Consider the following 27,832-nt stretch of genomic DNA (forward strand, 5'->3'; position numbering starts at 1 on the left):
AGAGAAACGCGATCACATGTCACTATGGAGACATGGTCAGAAGCAACAGTCAAGGATGAGAGACATCGCCAGGCAGGAAAAAGTGTCATCGCCCTGCTTCTTACCGTAAGCTATCAGTATAGAGTACATAACAGTATACAATATATCTATCTTTTGTAGCAGCCAAACATTACAAGCCTCAGTTTTTCACCAACCCCCCCCCCCCCCCTTCACATCTCAGGCTCTGACAACTTTTTTTGTGGTACCTTCATGTTTTTTAAGAGGATATTTAAAAAGAGATAGATTTTATGTAGTTTTTCAAATTATTTTTATATGTGAGATTTAACGTAGATATGAGAATGTCTTTGCATGGGGCAGCCTGTCTGTCTGTCTGTCTGTCTGTCTGTCTGTCTGTCTGTCTGTCTGTCTGTCTGTCTGTCTGTCTGTCTGTCTGTCTGTCTGTCTGTCTGTCTGTCTGTCTGTCTGTCTGTCTGTCTGTCTGTCTGTTTGTCTGCTGCTCGCCACCCCCTAGTGGGTGTAGCGTGCCCTTGTTTCTGGGATAACCTTGATTCTATAATCTGGATGCCTGCCCCAGGTCATTTACCAAAGGTAGCAAAATGATAGGAATCATAAAAGGGATACACTTCTGCCACAAAACAAACTGTAATAGTTCATTGTTGCTATGTTCTCTTTTTCCTTATTGGGGAAGAGGTACAAAAATGATAGGGTTATTTCTGCTCTCATTTTGACCTGAAAAAATACAACTATAAATATGAATCTGGTTTGTATTAACTCTATTTAACATGTTTAATCACAAGCTATATTAGAAGCTTTGCTGCTATACATGATATATGAATAGATGTATAGGTGTTATATATTAACAGCATCTGTAAACCGTCATCTTGAAAATGAAATGCAGTCTGCACTCAAACACTCATGGCCCCCATTGCCATGGAAGAATAGAATTTGAAAATTAAAATGCATGTTTGTGCATGCAGGATAGACTTAACCAACACATGCAGGATAGACTTAACCAACACATGCAGGATAGACTTAACCAACACATGCAGGATAGACTTAACCAACACATGCAGGATAGACTTAACCAACACATGCAGGAAACAGATATCATATAACAGATATCATACATAAACAGATATCAACAGATATCATACATAAACAGATATCATATAACAGATATCATACATAAACAGATATCATATAACAGATATCATACATAAACAGATATCATATAACAGATATCATACATAAACAGATATCATACATAAACAGATATCATATACAGTAACAGAAACCACTAAAATCCTACTGTGAGTAGCATGAACAAAAACAATAGAAGCCTAGGTGTAAGAAAAAGAAATACCACGGCGATCAAGAAAAATACATTAAAACTACTTACTTAAAACATCTAGCATGCATTGATGTTGATACGTTGTTTGATCTGACATACTTATACAAAAAAATGCTGTATTGGTTCTAGACTAGGGGATGCCACCATTTTGTGACGTGGTGGTTTGTGAGGAGTGAAGAAGCTGTTGAGAAGCTGAGTGGTGTTTAGTCAGTGGCTAGTGTCGTCTCTGTGCTGTCTGTGTGGGTCTTGTTAGTGTGTGGACAGAGGTTTTAGTTTAGTAACAATGTAGATATACAAGAATGAGAACATCACAATATTTTGCCTTCGCCCCTCCTTTCCTCCCCACCTTTTTATAGTTACTGTGGTTACTCTAATGTAGCAAAGCACTTAAAAGACCAAAACACACACAGTAGCCTGGCTGGATCAGCTAACTACAGGCATACGACTGGGAGATGTGTGTTTATGCGGTGCAGTGTGCCATGTGTTACGCTAGTTGGCTAATCCATACTGCTGTTCAAATGTTGTCATGGAGAAGGATTCGTAAGGAAGCATCTGTCCAATGTTTGTTCCTGGGTTGTGTTATCAGGCTATGAATTTTGCAGTTGGATGAAACTATTCTATAAAAAATCTGTCTCTCATATGTACAGTAATTACTAGTTATGACTCCAGACCTATAGAAAGTGGCCCCGTTTTATGTCCTGCTAGTGAAAGATGACAAAGACACACCCCTTCACTTATAATAATAAAACATTTTGGTCTGCAGAATATATATTAACTGTGTTCTTTGTTTTTTCTAACTGTGACCCTTTGAGGATATCGCTCTTAAATACTTTTCAGGGACAATCCCTCTCTCTGTGAGCAATGACCTGCTGGTGCATTAGCATATCAGCTGTATGGTACTGTACATGTCTGTATCTCTACAGTGTAATATCCCTGTTATTCCTGTGTCATAGTGTTTCTGTGTTTCATGCCCTGGTGTGGAGTCCTTGGTATCCGTAGGTCAGGTGTCAAGTGTTGCTGTTACTACTCTATGGAGATACGGTTTTATGTTCATTTATTCATATTACTGTATTATTAGATCATTTATTTGTTACGTCTTGAACTTGTGACCCCCTCCCTGTCCCAAGCATCTCTAATCACTTTTGATAATATATTATGCACTTCCCTTTCTATATTTCCCTCTCTTTTCCCTTGGATGATTTGATCCTTGACTCATTTTCAACCTAGCAGTTAGATAGCTGATACAATGCGGACGTGGTTTGGGTAACAACCTATTTTGCGCCATTTCATTACTCATGAAGAATTCTGTTCTAACAAACTTCTACCTATTTATAATTCTACCAGATGATTTATTGAATAGAATTTTTTCATAATGACTTCTTTAAGAAATGGTGTGAGGAGGCGGTGGTCTTCGGTTTTTCTATGTGAAGGAAGCAGTTATCTAATACGTTCTAATATATTCAAACGGAGTCCCGTTGTTACAGGGAATGTGTTTCTGCCCGTCTCTCTGTAAACTAACAGGGTGCTGAGCTATGGTGACTGGCTCTACAAAATGGTAGCCAAAAAATGATGAGCAACAGCTTCAAAGCAAATGAAGGATCCTTTAGCCAACCAGTCACCCTACTTGTACTCGAGAGTTCTTGTACGGCGTTCGCGGTGTGGTTGGTGTTGTGCTCAGAACAGAACAGAGCTCGCTTTTACATTGTCACCATTGTCCTGTAACACTTGACTCCTTGTGCTGTTTGTTGAGTAATTTGAGTAATATGTTGAACACTGTTACTTTGTACAGTGCCTTCGGAAAGTATTCAGACCCCTTGACTTTTTTCACGTTTTGTTATGTTACAGCATTATTCTAAAATTGATTAAATTAATACAAATCCTCAACAATCTACAAAAAATACACCATAATGACAACGCAAAAACAGGTTTTTAGACATTTTATTTACATAAGTATTCAGAACCTTTGCTATGACATTCGAAATTGAGCTCAGGTGCATCCTGTTTCCATTGATCATCCTTGAGATGTTTCTACAGCATGACCACCTGCGGTAAATTCAATTGATTTTACATGATTTGGAAAGGCACACAGTGCATGTCAGAGCAAAAACCAAGCCAAGAGGTCGAAGGAATTGTCCGTAGAGCTACGAGACAGGATTGTGTCGAGGGACAGATCTGGGGAAGGGTACCAAAACACTTCTGCAGCATTGAAGGTCCCCAATAACACAGTGGCCTCCATCATTCTTAAATAAAAGAAGTTTGGAACCACCAAGACTCTTCCTAGAGCTGGCCGCCCGTCCAAATTGAGCAAACGGGGGAGGGAGGTGACCAAGAATCCGATGGTCACACAGATCTCTAGAGTTCCTCTGTGGAGATTGGAGAACCTTCCAGAAGGACAACCATCTCTGCTGCACTCCACCATTCAAGCCTTTATGGTAGAGTGGCCAGACGGAAGCCACTCCTCAGTAAAAGGCACATGACAGCCCACTTGGAGTTTGCCAAAAGGCAAGATTCTCTGGTCTGATGAGACCAAGATTGAACTCTTTGGCCTGAATGCCAAACGTCACGTCTGGAGGAAACCTGGCACCATCCCTACGGTGAAGCATGGTGGTGGCAGCATCATGCTGTGGGGATGTTTTTCAGCGGCAGGGACTGGGAGACTAGTCAGGATCAAGGTAAAGATGAACAAAGGGAAGTTCAGAGAAATCCTTGATGAAAACCTGCTTCAGAGCGCTCAAGACCTCAGACTGGGGTGAAGGTTCACCTTCCAAAAGGACAATGACCCTAAGCACACAGCCAAGACAACGCAGGAGTGGCTTTGGGACAAGTCTCTGAATGGCCTTGAGTGGCCCAGCCAGAGCCCAGACTTGAACCCCACCGAACATCTCTGGAGAGACCTGTAAATAGCTATGCAGCAACACTCCCCATCCAACCTGACAGAGCTTGAGAAGATCTGCAGAGAAGAATGGGAGCAACTCCCCAAATACAGGTGTGCCAAGCTTGTAGGGTCATACCCAAGAAGACCCGATGCTGTAATCGCTGCCAAAAGTGCTTCAACAAAGTACTGAGTAAAGGTTCTTAATACATTTGCAAATATTTCTAAAAACCTGTTTTTGCTTTGTCATTATGGGGCATTGTGTGTAGATTGATGAGGGGAAAAAACGATTTAATAAATGTTAGAATAAGGTTGTAACATAACAAAATGTGGAAAAAGTCAAGGGGTCTGAATACTTTCCGAAGGCACTGAATGTGTGTGTCTTTGTTTTTTTAAGAATCATATTTATTTCACTTTTTAGTAGACAAATAACTATTTGATTTTGATTGTATTTTTTATTTCAATAGGTTTGTTATTATTATTATTATTATTATTATTATACATATTTTAGTTGTCCTAATATTCTAACTATGTTATTAAGCTGGGCTCTGTTGAAAGACAAAAAGAAACAAACTATTTCAAAAATCATGTCATTATGTATATATTGATGTATTACTATATAACTGTTTTAATATGTCTACGTGGTTGATATATAAGTTCAGCTTTACACCGTTTATTTGAAGGAAGGAAACATTGAGGGTTCTATTATATTCATGGAAGACACTTGAGATTCTCCCCCTGTTGCATCGAGGCCCGCGGTGCCTCTCCTCATAGATGCTCTGAAACTTGAATATAACACATTTTGAAAGGCTGACTAACCTCGATTCTGTGTTGTGACGTGCAATACTGTTTCTAATGTTTGTATAAAAAGCAAGAATTACAGTGTAAACCTTTTTAATGCAGATTTATTTTTTTCATTGCATATTTTGCATATTTCTGATCCACAGTGTCATTTTTTACTGTCAGAAAAGAAACCCCTTTTCATTGCAACTATTTTTAAATCCAGATATCTTTGTACTGATGTAAATGATTGTAATTATTTTGGATAGTGTTTTGCTAACAAAAAGAGATACTTTTTCATGCATATTTCTATTTCATTTCATTTTCATTTTTTAAATTTCATTTAATAGTAGAATACTTTGAATCATTTTTCATATTGTATGTCATTGATATTATTTTGTATTTTTATGTGGCAATATATACAATTTTAAGAGGCTAATTGCATAGATATTTTAATTTGAATAATTTTTTAAGCTAAATCTTTGTAATATTGTTAAAGTAACTAATTTCTAAATTTGAGTTGGTGTATGGATTCACAAAAGTGGTTTGAGGTGTACCGATTGTAATTATTACTCAATGGTTCTTTGATATGCAAAATAGATATAATGTCGATTAAAATGTTTGTTTGTTTTGTATTTAAATGGTGTGTTGATTACACTCTGTTTTCTTTAATTTCCTGAATAAATAAAGACCCATTCTGTTCGGACACAACATGCTTGCCGTTTTTCTCTGTGTTTGTCTCTATGGCTCTGCCTAATGTTTAGGACAGTTGTCCTTTTTTGATTACTGTACCACCAACTGAATTTTGCTTTGCCCGGAGTACCCCTGATGTACCCCCTCATGCATTTTACCTGTAAGCCTATGGTCTCATGAGTCTTCTCAAGTACCCCCCGTGGATAGTCCGAGTACCCCCATGGGTCCCATGTACCCATGGTTGGGAACCACTGGTTTAGGATGCCATCACTATTGCTTAGCTATTCTTGACTAAGCTACAGTATATAGGGAGAAATTACCCTCTGCTTTCTAGCCTAACTGTATAAGGAGTCTTTAAGTTGTATGTCTGAATAGGAGTGTAGTGAGTGATATGAAACATACAGGTAACTGTCAAAATAAGTAAACACAAAGTACATTGAAAGCAGGTGCTTCCACACAGGTGTGGTTCCTGAGTTAATTAACCAATTAACATTCCACCATTCTTAGTGTCATGTATAAAAGTGTCCAGTTGCCCATTATTTTATCCACCATGGCTAGAAGAATAGATCTCAGTGAATTTGAAAGAGGGGTTTCACAGGAGCATAGGGGATTTAAAGGGTGGGGTGTGTGTGTGTGTGTGTGTGTGTGTGTGTGTGTGTGTGTGTGTGTGTGTGTGTGTGTGTGTGTGTGTGTGTGTGTGTGTGTGTGTGTGTGTGTGTGTGTGTGTGTGTGTGTGTGTGTCACCAGATCTCAACCCATTGAACACTTACGGGAGATTCTGCTGCAGCACCTGAGAGCATTTTCCACCAACAAAAGACCAAATTATGTAATTTCTCGAGGAAGAATGGTGTCACATCACTCTTATAGAGTTCCAGACTCTTGTAGAATCTATGCCAAGGCACATTGAAGCTGTTCTGGCTCATGGTGGCCCAACACCCTATTAAGACACTTTATGTTGGTGTTTCCTTTATTTTGGCAGTTACCTGTATGTAATCTAGTCTTCTTGAAAAGTGATTAAATGTTGCGTTATAGATTGACCCAGCCAGAGGCTGGGCTCCACTGGGACTAGTAAATATAAGGCCAGGGTCATTGTGCAGTCCATGTGATATACTGCTTAGCACAGCAAGCATCCTGAGAGAGTGTGGGAGCAAGGGAAGGAAGTTTCAGAGTAAATGGGTTTTGAGATCAGTTTTGACAGATGGCTAGGTTTGACCATGACCAGGGTAAACGTGACGGTCATTTGCCCACTCAGAACACCTACCTGTGTTTCCACTGAGAAATGGTGTGTCAGTAGCCAAACACCAGCCAGGATCCCATCCTACAGCCCTCCTTTACCAAAGGCCCTATTTCCACCTCCTCTCTGTCCTTCTTTTACTGTATATATAGCTCCATCTAGAGGCTAAATGTGGCTATTGCTACAACTTCTCAGAGTAGCTAATACTGTACTTTACCTGAATGATCATGGAGTTACAAGAATCACACTCCAGAATGATGTATGGTGTCAAGAGTTGACTCTTTATGGTTGACTTTATGGAGGAAAAGACTGGTGCAAAGGGTGTGTGTTCAGGCCTGCACTCTGAACTTGAGTCGGTGATAGTTGTTTTGCTTTGTGGAAAGTTTGTAAGGAGACAGAGGGAGTGGATGAGGGAGAAAGAGGGAGGAGTGGGAGTGAAACTGAGAGGGGAAGGTTTACAAGACAGAGACAGAGGGAGTCCTACACAGATGTTTGAGCACACAGGCGGAGGGTAGGAGAGAGACAGAGATTGAGAAAGACACTATGTTATCCAAGGACATTCTCCTCATTTCTCATCACCAAGGAGACAGGACTGTGACCAGGAAGAAGACCTGAGGATTGACACAAATATCATAATTTGAAGTCGTTCAAGTGGTCAACATGAGGAGCAGCTCTCAAGCCTGTGGTAAGAGCATTCAACTGGCAAATCAAACATCTGCATGTTCCTTCATTCCATACGTTATGTCAGTGCTATGATCCCTAAGATTATAAGCCCAGTTCCTTTGCACATTGATCTGGTATTGGTAGCCTATTTCCTGTATATAGCTCCATTATTGTGTATTTCATTTTAATTCCTCTTGTGTTACTACTATTATTTGTATTATTATTTTTAAACTCTGCATTGTTGGGAATCTACACCAGTTGTATTCGGTGCATGTAACAAATACAATTTTGATTTGTACGGGCCATACATTTTTTGAATAGATCGGAGACGCTGACATGCTTTTACAGTAACCTCATCTGATCAACACCTTTGTCTTTATTGCTCATTTTAGCAGGCGTACCAATTTATAAAATGGCACTATGCTTTAGTCATTCTTTTAAGAATGTGTAAGTGTCCTTTCTTTCTCTGTGTGTGAGCGTGTGTATGCCCAGGTGAACACTTTGTCTCTGTGTGTGAGAATGTCTGCATCTGAGGCAAGTTAGAGTAGAGTCCGTGCTTTAATGATGGGTATGTTCCAGTGATGACATCATCCCTGCTGGGCAGAAATGGCAGACAGAGATTCTCACTCAGAGAATAAATAGTCCTAATTAACTATGGGGGTCCTAAGGGTATCTATTTCACAGTGCTGTCTGAGCTTGCACACACCAGTATGTGAATGTGTGTGTGTATGTTCATGGGGAGGGCTGTGTGTGTGTGTGTGTGTGTGTGTGTGTGTGTGTATGCGTGTGTGCGTGTGTGTGTGTGTGTGTGTGTGTGTGTGTGTGTGTGTGTGTGTGTGTGTGTGTGTGTGTATGTGTGTGTGTATGTGTGTGTGTATGCGTGTGTGCGTGTGTGTGTGTGTGTGTGTGTGTGTGTGTGTGTGTGTGTGTGTGTGTGTGTGTGTGTGTGTGTGTGTGTGTGTGTGTGTGTGATGTGCAGGTCAGCTGTTTGTTTACCCACACCCACCCGCAATTGCTAATAACCCATCACCAATCGCCCAACTATATGTGATAAAGTGATCATCTGAGGCCCGTGCCTGACCCTAACCCGCTAATATAGAAAATGCGCTGTACAGTACATTTTTTAGACAGGCCGTTTTAGAAAGGCCTATGTTTCTGTATATAATTTCTGACATTTTGGTTGGCAATTTGTTAGTCAACTTGTCTGTAGTTAGATACATGCAGCTTCTCTTCTGTCATTACTTGTTGCCCTAGAAGACTAAATAATCCCTTGCTCACCAGAATAATGTCATAAACCGATAGAATGAATGCTTCAATCTAGTTAACTGTAATGTTTTCTCTTTCATCTCTGCTACTACTACTCTCCTGCAGCAAAGATGTTTACTGACCAGAAAGAAAAGGCAACTCTAAATAGTTTCCATGCAAAATTTCAGTTTGACCAGTTTTAAGGAAATTTAAAGCTGTGAAAACTACCCAACAAGATTTCCGTTCAGCTTGGATGCATATTTTATCTGGTTGTGGTACTATCAGCTTTTAGAACTAGCCGGCTACCACATGGTTACTCAACACTGCAACTTAGAGGCTGCTGCCATATGTACATAGACATGGAATCTCAGGTAATTTTAATAACGAAACACTAGTCACTTCAATAATGTTTACATACTGTTTTATTCATTTCATATGTATATTCTGTATTCTACTGTATTTTAGTCAATGCCACTCCAACATTGCTCGTCCTAATATTGATATATTCCTTAATTACATTCTTTTACTTTTAGATTTGTGTGTATTGTTTGAATTGTTAGATACTACTGCACTGTTGGAGCTAGGAACACAAGTATTTCGCTACACCCGCAATAACATCTGCTAAATATGTGTATGTGACCAATACAATTAGATTTGATTTGATAAAGATAGCACCTTTAGAGATGGTCCCTAACCGTGCATTCATTCTCTCAAGATGCTAAAAGAAAGAAATCAAATTTCTCCCCTCCTGTTCCCCAGTCAAAATGTACATTTGGTGTATCATTTTACTCTAAGAAATGCTTAATTGTGCATGAGTTCATATTAAATTATGCTATGTGAGAAGTTATAGACCTACAGTCAGTGTCCAGATTTCAGGCTTGTATTCCATATAACCCATCTGAACCAGTAGCCTACATTTTCCTTGGCTGGCCATTTTGAAGTCCCAATCGTGTGAGTGTCAAATGTGTATAGCGCCTTACAATCATCACACATAACATAGTGTACTATCATCCTCTTTTACCACTTCACCAAATCTTTCCCAAACATTAGGCTACTGTTTTGGACCTCCGTTCTATTTATTTTCAACTCTCCATTTCGCAGCTTTTCTGTTATTGAATTAAACTCCGACGTTGTCTTTTTTTCCTCGCTGGATCTACGTTAACTTTTTCTGCCGAAGTTCCCAAAAGCATTTAGCAATTGCTGTGTAGCCTATTTGGCGAGCATAGCCTACACATCCTTGACACTTGCGTGATATGGAGAGTCCTACTGTAGGCCGGGTCAATCAATGTTATCTGCTACACTTGCATGACTGCTGGATCCACACGAATAAACACCATACAAAGTGCCTGGAATAATTGGTATAAATTTAAAAAATTACACTTAAAAACATATTTACTCACCTTCATAGTAAACCTCCATATTTACTCACCTTCATTCCTTTACACTTGTGTGTATAAGGTAGTTGTTGTGAAATTGTTAGATCACTTGTTAGATATTACTGCACGGTCGGAACTAGAAGCACAAGCATTTCGCTACACTCGCATTAACATCTGCTAACCATGTGTATGTGACAAATAACATTTGATTTGATTGAAAATGTAATAGGCTAGAAACATTTATAATAGTAGTAGTCTACATCAGTACAATAGAGGTAGGTCTACCTGTATGAAAAACTAATATATAAACGGCACAAATCTGTGTGTAAACCATGCATGGGATCATTTCCACGCAAAGTGTGAGATTTATCAATATGAACGTTTGCTTGAGAGTGTGCATAAATGTATGCACAGCCATGACCATGCATACGCACATTGCCCAGTGGTGGAATAAGGGAACTGTTTGTCAAGGGTAGAATAGAGAATGGGGAAAATAATGTATATTGTATGTTGAAAATATGTGAATTTGTGAGAGTTAAATTTTTTGATTTCCATTGTCAATTCGTGCAACATGACAGGCTATATCATATAATTAGACCACATCAGGGCATTTGTTACAATAATAATCCATATAAAATACAGTCATTAGTTCAATTAGAGGCATGTGTGAAAGTGAAACCATTGTTGAAATACTATAAAAGACTGAGATAATGGGAAATTGAATGAGAGATGTCTGTCTTCATCTGTTGGAAGATTTGAGACGTGATGCATTTCCAGCCTGGTCTCATAGACTAGACGTAACATAGTAAATGTAAATCCTGGACATTCAAATTAGTATGATATGTCATGTTTGGCATGGTTACATAAGACTGATGGTTACCCAAATATTGCGAGTTTGAATCTCATCACGGACAACTTTAGCATTTTAGCTAATTAGCAACTTTTCAACTACTTACTACTTTTTAGCTACTGTGCAACTACTTAGCATGTTAGCTAACCCTTTCCCTAACCCAAACCTTAACCCTTTTAGCTAACCCTTCCCTAGCCAAGGCCTTGTACGAGCACTGAGGTTGAGAACAATTGGCATTTATCATTGGTGATCTCCTACCGTGTGTGTATGACGCTCGAAGGATTGTTTGATAAATCACACTTTTTCTATGCGTATGAATGTTCTATACTCCGTTTGTACAAAGTATTTTAGAATAGTTTCTCTGTAATATTGATAAATGAGGCCCCAGGACCCCCAGGACGCACATCACGCGTGTGTGTGTGTGTGTGTGTGTGTGTGTGTGTGTGTGTGTGTGTGTGTGTGTGTGTGTGTGTGTGTGTGTGTGTGTGTGTGTGTGTGTGTGTGTGTGTGTGTGTGTGTGTGTGTGTGTGTGTGCGCGTGTGTGCATGCGCGTATGTGCGTGTGTTCAACTATAAAGCATTGGCATGTGTGAGAATAAAGTATGACTGTTTTATACAGATTATTTATATTATGTCCTATGGGTTATGATTCCCCTGATCATGAAGTTCTAAGTCTTCCATCTTCAGGGCGGAGTGTTCATTATAGAGATCCTATTAAATTACTAGAGCAGCTATGTCATTAACCCTCAAAGTTCCAGAATGGTATGAAAATGGCAGCCATCTTGGTCAGGGAGAAATCCATACCAGTCTAATTGGAATGAATGGCAGTAGAGGCATAGGTGATGCATTTCCTGCATTTACTTATGCAGGAAAGTAAGGCATATGATATATCAGAAATTGTGTAATATAGCCTAACTATTGTCAACCTAAAATATTATCATACAATTATAAATAGGGTTTACACAGGTTTTATACCAATTGTCTGTATAACAGCCTCTAAAATGATCAAGGCTCAGACTAAGCCCCAGATGCAGACACAGGAGGCAGATAGTACGAGTCTCAGAGTTTTTTATAGTTCAAGGGGCAGGTAAAAAGTAAGTCAAGGCAGGCAAAGGGTCGTAATCCAAATCAGAGTCAGGCAGGTACAGGACGGCAGGCAATTGGTAGGTCAAGACAGGCAAAGGGTCGTAATCCAAATCAGTCAGGCAGGTACAGGTCGGCGGGCAGGATCAGGGTCAGGACAGGCAGAAAGGTCAGAACTGGGAAGACTAAGAAAAACAAAAACTAGAGCACAGGAAACATGGGAACACGCTGGTAGAACTTGACGGGACAAGACAAACTGACAACAGACAAACAGAAAACGCAGGCATAAATACACAAGGAATAATGAGAGGAGATGGAAGACACCAGGTGGGGGGTGGAGACAAGCACAAATACAGGTGTAACAGATCAAGTTGTGACTAAAATATATGCAAACAGACAATAAATGTCTCAATATTTGTTTTCTTGGAAAACTGTGTGTTAAAATATGATACAATATTAGTACTTTTTGAATTTACAACTTGTCTGTCCTATCATCAACTGATTTCAGCAAGTGTCTGGCTGTGTTGACTGCATAGTTTTTATGGAATGCTGGCATATTGGCAGTAAATTTGAAAAAATATTGGATCATCCCACTAAAACTAGCTGCAGGGTTGGAGAGTAGCCTAACTAATTAGGCTTACATGTACAGTACATTCGCAAAATATTCAGACCCCTTCACTTTTTCCACATTTCGTTACGTTACAGTCTTATTCTAAAAAGGATTAAATTGTTTTCCCCCCTCATCAATCTATACACAATACCCCATAATGACAAAAGCAAAAAAAGTTTTTTATATTTTTTGGAGAATGTATTAAAAAGTGTATTAAAAACTGAAATATGACATTTACATAAGTATTCAGACCCTTTATTCAGTACTTTGTTGAAGCACCTTTGGCAGCGATTACAGCCTCGAGTCTTCTTGGGTATGATGCTACAAGCTTGGCACACCTGTATTTGGGGAGTTTCTCCCATTCTTCTCTGCAGATCCTCTCAAGCTTTGTCAGGTTGCACAGATATTTTCAAGTCTCTCCAGAGATGTTCGATCGGGTTCAAGTCCGGGCTCTGGCTGGGCCACTCAAGGACAATCAGAGACTTGTCCGAAGCCACTCCTGCATTGTCTTGGCTGTGTGCTTACGGTCGTTGTCCTGTTGGAAGGTGAACCTTCGCCCCAGTCTGAGATCTGGAGCAGGTTTTCATCAAGGATCTCTCTATACTTTCTTCCGTTCACATCTCTCTCGATCTTGACAAGTCTCCCAGTCCCTGCCGCTGAAAAACATCCCCACAGCATGATGCTGCCACCATGCTTCACCGTAGGGATGGTGCCGGGTTTCCTTCAGACGTGACACTTGGCATTCAGGATAAAGAGTTCAATCTTGGTTTCATCAGACCAGAGAATCTTGTTTTTTCATAGTCTGAGAGTCCTTTAGGTGCCTTTTGGCAAATTCCAAACGGGCTGTTATGTGCCTTTTACTGAGGAGTGGCTTCCATCTGGCCACTCTACCAAAAAGGCCTGATTGGTGGAGTGCTGCAGAGATGGCTGTCCTTCTGGAAGGTTCTCCCATCTCCACAGAGGAACTCTGGAGCTCTGTCAGAGCCATCGGGTTCTTGGTCACCTCCCTGATTGCTCAGTTTGGCCGGGCGGCCAGATTTAGGAAGAGTCTTGGTGGTTTCAAACTTCTTCCATTTAAGAATGATGGAGGCCACTGTGTTCTTGGGGACCTTCAATGCTGCAGAAATGTTTTGGTACCCATCCCCAGGTCTGTGCCTCGACACAATCCTGTCTCAGAGCTCTACAGACAATTCCTTCAACCTCATGGCTTGGTTTTTGCTCTGACATGCACTGTCGACCTTATATAGACAGGCCTTTCCAAATCATGTCCAATCAATTGAATTTGCCACAGGTGGACTCCAATCAAGTTGTAGAAACCTCTCAAGGATGATCAATGGAAATAGGATGCACCTGCACTCAATTTTTAAGACTCTTAGCAAAGGGTCTGAATATTTATGTAAATAAGGTATTTCTGTTTTTGCTTTGTCATTATGGGGTATTGTGTGTAGATTAAAACCTCTCTGGTACGTTAGCATCCCACCTCGACAACAGCCAGTGAAATTGCAGGGCGTCAAATTCAAAACAACAGAAATCCCATAATTAAAATTCCTCAAACATACAAGTATTATACACCATTTTAAAGATAAACTTCATGTAAATCCAACCACAGTGTCCGATTTCAAAAAGGCTTTACTGCGTAAGCACACCATGCGATTATGTTAGGTCAGCACCTAGTCACAGAAAACCATACAGCCATTTTTCCAGCCAAAGAGAGGAGACACAAAAAGCAGAAAGAGAGATAATGTCACGATCGTCGTTGGGAGAAAGAGAGGAGGACCAAGATGCAGCGTGGTGAGATTTTAATCGAATACTTGAACAAAACAAAAAACCAACAAACAAACGACAACGAAACAGTCCCGTAACGTGAACACAGAAACACAGTAACAGGAACAATAACCCACAACCCACAATACAAAACAGGCTACCTAAATATGGTTCCCAATCAGAGACAACGACTAACACCTGCCTCTGATTGAGAACCATATCAGGCCAACACATAGAAATAGACAAACTAGACATACAACATAGAATGCCCACTCAGATCACACACTGACCAATCAAAACATAGAAACATACAAAGCAAACTATGGTCAGGGCGTGACAGATAAAATGAATCACTAACCTTTGATGATCTTCATCAGATGGCACTCATAGGACTTCATGTTACACAATACATGTATGTTTTGTTCGATAAAGTTCATATTTATATCCAAAAATCTCAGTTTACATTGGCGCGTTATGTTCAGAAATGCATGGTCTCAAACAAACATCCGGTGAAAGTGCAGAGAGCCACATCAAATTACAGAAATACTCATCATAAACATTGATGAACGATACAAGTATTAAACATACAAATAAAGATAAACTGCTCCTTAATGTCAGATTTCAAAAAGGCTTTACGGCGAAAGCACACTTTGCGATTATGTTAGGTCTGCGCCTAGCCACAGAAAAATATACAGCCATTTTCCTACCAAGGAGAGATGTCACAAAAGTCAGAAATAGCATTAAAATTAATCACTTACATTTGATGATCTTCATCTGGTGGCACTCCCAGGTCTCCATGTTAGACAATAAATGTTTGTTTTGTTCGATAATGTCCCTCTTTATGACCAAAAACCTCCTTTTTGTTCACTCGTTTTGTCCAGTAATCCGAATGCTCAAGGCGCGTGCACTAAGTCCAGACGAAAATGTTTAAAAAAGTACAATAAAAGTTAGTAGAAACATGCCAAACGATGTTTAAAATCAATCCTCTGGTTGTTTTTGTCATAAATAATCAATAATATTTCAACCGGACAAAAGCTTCGTCAATAGAAAAAGAGAAACAAGAAAGGCGCGTTCCTGATCAGGTGCAGGACTCATGGCTGGAAATTTCCACTGGTTACTGATTGAAAATGCTGTATCTCCCTCATTTTTCAGAGTAAAAGCCTGAAACAATGCCTAAAGACTGGCCACATGTAGAGGAAGCCACAGAGCTCGTGAACTGGGTCCTAAGTCTTTGTATGGTGGATAGGCTTTCAATGGAAAAACATCCTTTCAAAATAATAGTACTTCCTGGTTGGATTTTCCTCGGGTTTTTGCCTGCCATATCAGTTCTGTTATACTCACAGACATTATTTTAACAGTTTTAGAAACTTTAGAGTGTTTTCTATCCAAATATACTAATTATATGCATATCCTAGCTTCTGGGCCGGAGTAGCAGGAAGTTTAATTTGGGCACGCTTTTCATCCAAAATTCCGAATGCTGCCCCCTACCCTAGTGAAGTTAATGAGGAAAAACATTTATTTAATCAATTTTAGAATAAGGCTGTAACGTAACAAAATGTGGAAAAAGGAAAGGGGTCTGAATACTTTCTGAATGCACAGTTACATTACTAGCAAAAATATTGTAATCAGATTAGGCTACAGATACTTTTGAAAAACTAAATGATTACTTCTTGGATTATTTTTAAATTCAGAAAGGATGTTTGCGAGAAAAAAAATACATGATGACACCTTTCTGTTTACTCAATGACGTTCAAATCAGCATTGGAAAAAGATGCAAGTTTAAGTTTCTTCCACATGAGCGAATCTAACCACAAGTCAGAGACCACTATGATGACACACCAAATGCATTTGATGGATCCTTTTTGTCTTCTTCTAATGCCTCTTAAGGGGAAAGTAATTGAACGTAATTCGATTACGTTATCCAAAACTTACAATTGGCTACTGATGACAATATTGGACAGTAACTAGTAACTTTAAGGGATTACATTTAGAAAGGAACCTACCCAACCCTGACTGGCTGACTAGCTAGCTAACAAACATACTGTGCAGATTATGTTTTACACAATAACTTATCACAGCACTAGCTGACCACTGGTTTACCAACTCCGTTACCAAAATAGTTGACCTTTTGTACCATCATAAGAATGTTCATGTGCATTCTAATATTCTAAGTCCTAATTATATGGTGTTCATCCTGTATCTCTAATATCTGACAACAAACTTAGCTGACATCTTCTTTACTAGAAGCCATGGAAACCCAATGTGTAATGGGAAGTAAACCATATTTACGACCAAAACACACATTAGAATACACATATCCCCCCCCAAAAACGCACTAGTGAGACACACTGACGTGAAGCAGATGTACAAACACAGACAGAGACACAGACCTAACATGTTCACGCCCAGATGCCCATACATACACAAACAGCAGACACAAACAAAAAACAACAACAGCAGAATTACAGGTGTGAACATTATCCAGATCTCAAAAACATCTGTACCTGTCTGAATCTATGGTTCAGGTTTCTGTTACATTACTGATATATTAACTATATTATAAGTGCTGAAGCTGGAGTAAACTCAAAATATGTTTTCCCACAGCTGCTTACAATTACCGCTATACATGTTTTTTGCATATTCTTTACAGTATTATTATCATGGAATATAATTAATGTTATTAACATAACATATCTAACAACCCTAGTCAATTATGCTTTCCTTTGGTGTGTAACTAAGTCTAACTTAATTTGTATGATTTAGGCCTTATAACTTATTACATTTTAGCAAATAGTATCCAGATACAGTATGGGTGCCAGAGGGAAAGAGGCGTCCATGATGTGGTCTCTTATGTCCCTTCCATACAGCCCATTGCACCCCAGTCCTTACAGAACTAAGTTCCATCTCTTTCTCTCTCTTTCTAAATCATCACTGATCTCATTGCTGCTTAGCGCAATCATCCACTCTTTTATTATTGCTATTGCATACTGTCAGTGTTTAGTGGATCCAAGAGCAGATAACATGGCTGTGTTTCTGTGTGTGTCTAGAAGGTTATTTCCCGATTGGGTTGCTCTGACAAAGTTGTTTTGGCTATTGTCATAACTAAAGTATTGGCTTGGAACCAGGCAAGGCTTCTCTCACTGCATCCGCTAAAACATGATCTGTGACTGGGGGGCTGACAACAGAGAAGAGAAAGAGAGAGAGAGATTGTGTGAAAGAGAGAGAAAGAGTCCAAAACTCAGCGCTGTTCATTAGGACCCACATCTGGCCCTGTGGCTGTAGTTCAGCAGAAGTGTTGAGGTGTGTAATCTTGATTAATCTTTCAGTGTTTGTCGCTCTGTTTACGGCATGTGTTGTTTTACAGGGGAATCTGCTGTGTTTTATAGTGCTGTGACTAATGCCTATATCTAGTCCCTACAATTGTATCCAAGTCTGTCTGGCTAGCTGACACTAGAACTAGCTCCTCTCCCGCCAGGAAACTGTTTTGTCTTCATTTCTGTTCGTATCTAATAACTGCAATCTAAACTGGGCTGTTCCTCAATTTAGAACTTAGAAGAAAGTTCTCAGTTTTGTTAGATTAATATGCACACTACCATTATCAGAGCATTCATCTGTTTGTGAATGTGGATGTTTGAGGTTGTGTATTACATACCTTCTCTCTCTCTCTCTCTCTCTCTCTCTCTCTCTCCCTCTCCCTCTCCCTCTCCCTCTCCCTCTCCCTCTCCCTCTCCCTCTACAGAGATGAGGATGTGGCTGTTTGTGGCTGTGGCTTTTCTTTGCCAGTGTGTGATTGGTCAGCCGCTGGAGGCCAAGGCGAAAGGAGCTCCGCCTCGTCTGATCTGCAGTGTTCTGGGGTTGCCAGGGAGACCAGGTAAACCTGGCCCAAACGGGCCTCCAGGGGAAAATGGGAATATGGGAATCCCAGGAAGAGACGGAAGAGATGGCAGGAAGGGAGAGAAAGGAGAGAAGGGTGAAGCAGGTACAGTACTGACCTTGTATAACTCCATAAAACATCCACACAGTTCACATATTGACTCATACTGTATATTTATGTATTGTCTACATTAGCTCTATCAACATGTAATACAATACATGGCCAGATTTGGCAGTATCATCACAACATTGATTGGAGTCCACCTGTGATGAATTCAATTGATTGGACATGATTTGGAAAGGCACACACCTGTCTATATGAGGTCCCACAGTTGACAGTGCATGTTAGAGCAAAAACCAAGCCATGGGGTTGAAGGAATTGTCCGTAGAGCTCCGAGACAGGATTGTGTCGAGGCACAGATCTGGGGAAGGGTACCAAAACATTTCTGCAGCATTGAAGGTCCCCAAGAACACAGTGGCCTCCATCATTCTTAAATGGAAGAAGTTTGGAACCACCAAGGCTCTTCCTAGAACTGGCCGCCCGGCCAAACTGAGCATTCGGGGGAGAAGGGCCTTGGTCAGGGAGGTGACCAAGAACCCAATGGTCACTCTGATAGAGCTCCAGAGTTCCTCTGTGGAGATGGGAGAACCTTCCAGAAGGACAACCATCTCTGCAGCACTCCACCAATCAGGCCTTTATGGTAGAGTGGCCAGACGGAAGCCACTCCTCAGTAAAAGGATCATGACAGCCCGCTTGGAGTTTGCCAAAAGGCATCTAAAGACTCTTAGAACATGATAAACATGTTCTCTGGTCTGATGAAACCAAGATTGAACTCTTTGGCCTGAATGCCAAGCGTTACGTCTGGAGGAAACCTGGCACCATCCCTACCGTGAAGCATGGTGGTGGCAGCATCATGCAGTTGGGATGTTTTTCAGCGGCAGGGACTGGGAGACTAGTACAGAGCGGAGCAAAGTACAGAGAGATCCTTGATGAAAACCTGCTCCAGAGCGCTCAGGACCTCAGACTGGGGCAAAGGTTCACTTTCCAGCAGGACAACGACCCTAAGTACACAGTCAAGACAACGCAGGTGTGGCTTCGGGACAAGTCTCTGAATGTCCTTGAGCGGCCCAACCAGAGCCCGCACTTGAACAAGATCGAACATCTCTGGAGAGACCTGAAAATAGCTGTGCAGCAACGCTCCCCATCTAAACTGACAGAGCTTGAGAGGATATGCAGAGAAGAATGTGAGAAACTCCAAAAATACAGGTGTGCCGATACTCAAGGCTGTAATCGCTGCCAAAGGTGCTTCTCCAAAATATGAGTAAAGGGTCTGAATACTTATGCAAATGTGATATTTAAGTTTTTTTTATATATATATACATTTGCAAAAATGCATGTTTTTTTCATTATAGGGTATTGTGTGTACATTGATGGGGGGGGGGGGGGGGGGGGGAGGATTTAATGCATTTTAGAATAAGGCTATAAAGTAACAAAATGTGGAGAAAGGGAAGGGGTCTGAATACTTTCCGAATGTACTGTATGTCTTACACAGCCATATTTCACCAGGCAGACCATGAGCCAGACAGATAAAGTTATGTGTGGTTTAAATCAAAACTTGTGTGTGAGGTGTGGTTTAAATCCAAGATTTCTATGTGTCTCAGCTTCCCAGGCAGTCTCCTTTTATTTGGGGTGTTTTTATATTTTCCCCACTGTTAGACGCCTGGTTCTCCTGCTTTGGAGTGATTCAGTCCAAGACTTTATATGGGTCAGCGCTGTCATAGAAGCTGAAACAAAGTTAAATCACTGCCTCTGTTAGTGTCGTCCAAGTACTTCATGGCTTTAAGTCAAGTACTTGAGACATGAGCTCCCCTAAATGCAACAAAAGTCAAATTTGATGGGGTCTCTAACCATTCTCCTATTTGTTTCAAATCAAATTTTGGACTGCTACAGTGGTAAATATGAAAATAAAAGCTTCTTCTAAATTAAACGAACACCCCCAACTTCAGTGTCATCCTTTAAATCAGTTACAGTTGGTTCAGGTTATTTCAATCGCATTCATCTCTCTGTTTCTCTCTCTGTCTGTCTTGAGTTTTCTAGCAAACTTGCAACATTGTATTGACTAGGTCCAGCACGCTAGCAACTTGACACATTATCAACTCCCAGCTAGAACCTGACCTTCTGAGAACCATTTGTTTCCTAGAGCTTGGTGAGAGCGTGGTTGTCCTATGGTTATGTTTTATACAACCTTACCACAACTCTCTGGGAATGGTGCAGTATAGTTGCTGAGCTCTTCCGAGAACGTTAAGAAACAACTTTCTTCTGTGGGAATTTCAGTACTTCAGCATAATGTTTCCTACAGGTTTCCTCATAGTTCTATTTAAAGTCATATTCTCAAATTGTTCAGAGAACGTTAAGAAAACTATTCACAAAAAGCAAAGGAACACTTTAGTAACGTTCAGAGAACTTTCTAAGAATGTTATTTAAAACCATATACATTCCGTTCTCAGCATCAATAAAACTCTCTCTATCCTCTGTCTTCTTAAGTGTGTTCAGGTGTGTTGGCCGCGCCCACTAATTGGCCACACCTGATCTTAATGAGTCCTTGTTTCCTTTGAAATGGGGTCTTTTTGAATAGACTAAAATGAATAGCGATATGAGTTAAAAACCATGGCATGCTACCTCCATCTTGGTGGCACAGTGGACTTTGATAGCGAACAGAAGATCATAGGTTTGAATCTCACTGACTCTGTGCCACAATAAAAAAGAAATGTGTTTGATTGATTATTGCCTAAGCAAATCAAATGTTATGTTTCCTATCTATGCTTGGAGTTCATAAAAGTTAACCCAAACTAAGTTAGCAGTGTTATTGAAACATGCTCTCAGAACATTATTCCAAAAACTTTCAGGGAACCATAGTAAAATGTTCTCAGAACCTCTCTGCAACCTAAAAATAAACATTCCCAGAACAGGAAAAATGTTCACTTCAGTTCTCAGAACATTTACAAAACTTTTAATTTGACCAGTCAGGAAACTTATGGCTTCGTTCCCAGAACCAATGGGAAACCAAAAGCATTACGTTCCTACAACTTCCAAGGAAACAGAAGTGCTAGCTGGGCTGGGTCCAGCCCCCTAGCGAACTTGCAACATTGTTTCAACCTTGCCCTCACAGTTTCCCATGCCAATGAGCTCGGGACAGACAATTTCTTTATAAAAAAAGGTTCATTTGTCAGCAAGAAGCATCAATTAATTCAGGCTACAAGAGTTTAGGCCTAATGACAATTGCCGAATGTCATTACACTTTTTGCTGATAGCTGAATTTGCTGATCGCTACTGTACTTTATTGAGGAATAGTTTACTTGCTATGCCTGCGATACGTGGTTGTCCCACCTAGCTATCTTAAGATGAATACATTAACAGTAAGTCGCTCTGGATAAGAGCAATGGTGGGAAAAGTACTCAATTGTTATACTTGTGTAAAAGTAAAGATAACTTAATAGAAAATTACTAAAGTAAAAGTGAAAGTCAACCAGTAAAATACTACTTGAGTAAAAGTCTAAAAGTATTTGGTTTTAAATATACAGTTGAAGTCGGAAGTTTACATACACTTAGGTTGGAGTCATTAAACTCGTTTTTCAACCACTCCACAAATTTCTTGTTAACAAACTATAGTTTTGGCACGTCGGTTAGGACATCTACTTTGTGCATGACACAAGTCATTTTCCAACAATTGTTATCAGACAGATTATTTCACTTTTAATTCACTGTATCACAATTCCAGTGGGTCAGAAATTTACATACACTAAGTTGACTGTGCCTTTAAACAGCTTGGAAAATTCCATAAAATGATGTCATGGCTTTAGTAGCTTCTGATAGGTTAAGTGACATCATTTGAGTCAATCGGAGGAGTACCTGTGGATGTATTTCAAGGCCTACCTTCAAACGCAGTACCTCTTGACTTGACATCATGGGAAAATCAAAAGAAATCAGCCAAGACCTCAGAAAAAAAATTGTAGACCTCCACAAGTCTGGTTCATCCTTGGGAGCAATTTCCAAACGCCTGAAGGTACCACGTTCATCTGTACAAACAATAGTACGCAAGTATAAACACCATGGGACCACACAGCCGTCATACTGCTCAGGAAGGAGACGTGTTCTGTCTCCTAGAGATGAACGTACTTTGGTGCGAAAAGTGCAAATCAATCCCAAAACAGCAAAGGATCTTGTGAAGATGCTGGAGGAAACAGGTACAAAAGTATCTATATCCACAGTAAAACGAGTACTATATCAACATAATCTGAAAGGCTGCTCAGCAAGGAAGAAGCCACTGCTCCAAACCCGCCATTAAAAAGACAGGCTACGGTTTTCAACTGCACATGGGGACAAAGATCGTACTTTTTGGAGAAATGTCCTCTGGTCTGATGAAACAAAAATATAACTGTTTGGCCATAATGACCATCGTTATGTTTGGAGGAAAAAGGGGGAGGCTTGCAAGCCGAAGAACACCATCCCAACCGTGAAGCACGGGGTGGCAGCATCATGGTGTGGGGTGCTTTGCTGCAGGAGGGACTGGTGCACTTCACAAAATAGATGGCATAATGAGGGAGGAAAATTATGTGGATATATTGAAGCATCATCTCAAGACATCAGTCAGGAAGTTAAAGCTTGGTCGCAAATGGGTCTTCCAAATGGACAATGACCCCAAGCATACTTCCAAAGTTGTGGAAAAATAGCTTAAGGACAACAATGTCAAGGTATTGGAGTGGCCATCACAAAGTCCTGACCTCGATTCTATAGAAAATTTGTGGGCAGAACTGAAAAAGTGTGTGCGAGCAAGGAGGCCTACAAACCTGACTCAGTTACACAAGCTCTGCCAGGAGGAATGGACCAAAATTCACCCAACTTATTGTGGGAAGCTTGTGGAAGGCTACCTGAAACGTTTGACCCAAGTTAAACAATTTAAAGGCAATGCTACCAAATACTAATTGAGTGTATGTAAACTTCTGACCCACTGGGAATGTGATGAAAGACATAAAAGCTTAAATAAATCATTCTCTCCACTATTATTCTGACATTTCACATTCTTAAAATAAAGTGGTGATCCTAACTGACCAAAGACAGGGAATTTTTACTAGGATTAAATGTCAGGAATTGTGAAAAACTGATTTTAAATGTATTTGGCTAAGGTGTATGTAAATTTCCAACTTCAACTGTACGTATGTATCAAAAGTAAATGGAATTGATAAAAATGTACCTAAGTATCAAAAGTAAAAGTATCAATTGTTTCAAATGTCTTATATTAAGAAAACCAGATGGCACAATGTTCTTGTTTTTTTATTGACTGATTCACTCCAACATTCAGACATAATTTCCAAATGAAACATTGGTGTTTGGTGAGTCCACCAGGTCAGAGGCAGTAGGGATGACCAGGGATGTTCTCTTGATAACTGTGTGAATTGGACCATTTTCCTTTCAAAATGTAACGAGTACTTTTGGGTGTCAGGGAAAATGTATGGAGTATAAAGTACATAATTTTCTTTAGGAATGTAGTGAAGTAAAAGTAAAAGTTGCCAAATGTACAGATACCCAAAAAACTACTTAAGTAGTACTTTAAAGTATTTTTTACTTAAGTACTTTACACCACTGGATAAGAGCATCAGCTGAATTACTAAACTTTAAAATGTAACAGATGTTTCTTTCCCTTCATCAAATGGCGGGTGCACAGTGCACTGTTTGGACACACAGGTATCCTACTTTTTGAAGTGAATTGACAATCAGATGAAAACATCATGACTGGTTGTGTTTATGTCATATTAAAAGGTAAAACACGTTTACCCTTAAAATATATGTCTTTACTATTAGGCCCATAAAAAATAAAGCACATGCACAAACAGGAAGTACCTTGAAAAAAATAGAGACCCCAGATTGTCACGGTATAATTAGCCTTCTGGCTTTAAGATAAATCCTGCATTAGTATCAGATGCAAACATACTATATCAATGAGCCGTAAATGTCAGGCTCAAATCCACATAGACGCATTCTCAGACACACACATCAGAATAGCACTCATTTTTGCAGACATTCAGTACATGCACACACATGCATCCTGTCCATTCTTTCCTAGCTCCAAGAAAATGTATTGTGTGATGGTTTGGTTTGATACAATCACAGATCTCACCACACTGTACACCAGTCAGTGAATCACTGTCAAACATACTGTTGATTGTGGCCGGATTCCAAGGGTGACATAATAACCGAGGATGGATGTGAGGCACTGAGCCTATTCACTAATAGTATGGTTGAACATGCACAGGGAATCATCTTACTCATATTACAAATAGGTCATCAATGCTGGTCTAAAGTGATACCCATAACTGTTATAGAATGTGTCAAAGGCAATACACAGCTAGAATTACAGTCAGTCTGATCGCCAACTGTATCTCTCTGTTTCAGGGGTAAAGGGGAAACTTGGCCCAACCGGTAAACGTGGCGAACAGGGTGTCCGGGGTCCAGGGGGGAAGAGAGGTCCTGATGGAGAATGCGGGGACGGGGGCCGACCAGGGCCACCAGGGCCCCTTGGGAAGAAAGGGGACAAGGGCCAGCGTGGACCACTGGGTACGGCAGGCATCTGCAGGTGTGGCAGCCTGGTGCCTAAAGCAGCCTTCTCTGTGGGAATCACCAGCAGTTACCCTGCTGAGAAGGAACCTATCAAGTTCAACAAGGTCCTCTTCAATGAGGGCGGCCACTACAACCCAGAGACGGGCAAGTTCATCTGCGCCTACCCGGGCATCTACTACTTCTCCTATGACATCACCCTGGCTAACAAACATCTGGCCATCGGGCTGGTGCAGAACGGGCAGTACCGCATCAAGACATTTGATGCCAACACAGGGAACCATGACGTGGCCTCTGGGTCGCTTGTGATGTTCCTGAACCCAGAAGACGAGGTGTGGCTGGAGATCTTCTTCAAGGACCAGAATGGCCTGTTTGCAGACCCAGGGTGGTCTGACAGCCTGTTCTCTGGATTCCTGCTCTATGCAGACACAAACTACCTGGACTCACTAGCAGAGGACTATGCATAGTGACTTATAACGCTCAATAAAGGACTGAGAGGACTGAGTTGGTAGCATCCCCTTGACATATTTACAGCATCTATATTTCAGCATGTATTATTTATATTCTATATAGCTATGTGGGTGTACATGTATGCAAGCGTGTGTGTATGAGCTTATGTATTGTGGCGTGAGAAACAACATATTTTTTAAATGTTTGTTTACAATGTTTGTTTGGAGAAAAATGTCTAAGTATCTCAAAGTGATGTTTCATTAATACAATTAATGATATGCACTCAGTCAGTAATGAATCTACCCTGTACTCTCTTTTCAAAGTATTGAATAGTATTAGAGTTGAATAATATTAGTGTTGAAGGCACAAGTACTATACAGCCAGTGCAGAGATATGATATACAGTTGAAGTAGGAAGAACTTTACATACACCTTAGCCAAATACATATAAACTCAGTTTTTCACAATTCCTGACATTTAATCCAAGTAAAAATTCCCTGTCTTAGGTCAGTTAGAATCACCACTTTATTTTAAGAATGTGAAATGTCAGAATAATAGCAGAGAATTATTTATTTCAGCTTTTATTTCTTTCATCACATTCCCAGTGGGTCAGAAGCTTACATACACTCAATTAGTACTTGGTAGCGTTGCCTTTAAATTTTTTAACTTGAGTCAAACGTTTCAGGTAGCCTTCCACAAGTTGCCCACAATAAGTTGGGTGAATTTTGTCCCCTTCCTCCTGACAGAGCTTGTGTAACGGAGTCAGGTTTTTATTTATTTTTTATTTAAAAAAATATTTAACCTTTATTTAACCAGGTAGGCCAGTTGAGAACAAGTTCTCATTTACAACTGCGACCTGGCCAAGATAAAACAAAGCAGTGCGCCACAAACAACAACACAGAGTTACACATGGAATAAACAAACGTACAGTCAATAACACAATAGAAAAAAAATCTATATACAGTGTATGCAAATTAGGTAAGATAATGGAGGTAAGGCAATAAATAGGCCATAGTGGCTAAGTAGTTACAATTTAGCAATTCAACACTGGAGTGATAGATGTGCAGAAGATGAAAGTGCAAGTAGAGATACTGGGGTGCAAAGGAGCAAAAAAATAATATGGGGATGAGGTAGTTGGATGGGTTATTTACAGATGGGGCTGTGTACAGGTGCAATGATCGGTAAGCTGCTCTGACAACTGATGCTTAAAGTTCGTGAGGGAGATATAAGTCTCCAGCTTCAGTGATTCTTGCAATTCGTTCCAGTAATTGGCATCAGAGAACTGGAAGGAAAGGCAGCCAAAGGAGGAGTAGGCTTTGGGGGTGACCAGTGAAATATACCTGCTGGAGCGCGTGCTACGGGTGGGTGCTGCTTTGGTGACCAGTGAGCTGAGATAAGGCGGGGCTTTACATAGCAAAGACTTATAGATGACCTGGAGCCAGTGGGTTTGGCGACGAATATGAAGCGAGGGCCAGCCAACGAGAGCATACAGGTCGCAGTGGTGGGTAATATATAGGGCTTTGGTGACAAAACGGATGGCACTGTGATAGACTGCATCCAATTTGCTGAGTAGAGTGTTGGAGGCTATTTTGTAAATGACATCGCCGAAGTCAAGGATCGGTAGGATAGTCAATTTTACGAGGGTATATTTGGCAGCATGAGTGAAGGATGCTTTGCTGCGAAATAGGAAGCCGATTCTAGATTTAATTTTGGATTGGAGATGCTTAATGTGAGTCTGGAAGGAGAGTTTACAGTCTAACCAGACACCTAGGTATTTGTAATTGTCCACATATTCTAAGTCAGAACCGTCTAGAGTAGTGATGATGGACAGGCGGGCGGGTGCGGGCAGCGATCGGTTGAAGAGCATGCATTTAGTTTTACTTGTATGTAAGAGCAGTTGGAGGCCACGGAAGGAGAGTTGTATGGCTTTGAAGCTTGTCTGGAGGTTAGTTAACACAGATAACACAGGTTTGTAGGCCTCCTTGCTTGCACATGCTTTTTCAGTTCTGCCAACAAAATTTCTATGGGATTGAGGTCAGGGCTTTGTGATGGCCACTCCAATACCTTGACTTTCTTGTCCTTAAGACATTTTTCAACAACTTTGGAAGTATGCTTGGGGTCATTGACCATTTGGAAGACCCATTTGCGACGAAGCTTTAACTTCCTGACTGATGTCTTGAGATGTTTCTTCAATATATCCACATAATTTTCCTCCCTCATGATGCCATCTATTTTGTGAAGTGCACCAGTCCCTCCTGCAGCAAAGCACCCCACAACATAATGCCGCCACCCCCGTGCTTTACAGTTGGGATGGTGTTCTTCAGCTTGCAAGCCTCCACCTATTTCCTCCAAACATAATGATGGTCAATATGGCCAAA

At 40.4% G+C, this 27,832-nt stretch overlaps 1 protein-coding gene across 1 annotated transcript; it reads left to right on the forward strand.

Moving 5' to 3' along the window:
• Positions 1-12,064: 12,064 nt before the first annotated feature.
• Positions 12,065-25,472, forward strand: LOC120052086 (complement C1q tumor necrosis factor-related protein 7-like). The gene is made up of 3 exons (XM_038998941.1): positions 12,065-12,113; positions 18,260-18,499; positions 24,844-25,472. The coding sequence occupies exons 1-3, from the start codon at positions 12,065-12,067 to the stop codon at positions 25,470-25,472; spliced, it is 918 nt and encodes a 305-aa protein (XP_038854869.1).
• Positions 25,473-27,832: the final 2,360 nt, after the last annotated feature.

Source organism: Salvelinus namaycush, chromosome 8 (genome assembly GCF_016432855.1).
Source record: "Salvelinus namaycush isolate Seneca chromosome 8, SaNama_1.0, whole genome shotgun sequence".
Classification (NCBI taxonomy): Eukaryota; Metazoa; Chordata; class Actinopteri; order Salmoniformes; family Salmonidae; genus Salvelinus; species Salvelinus namaycush.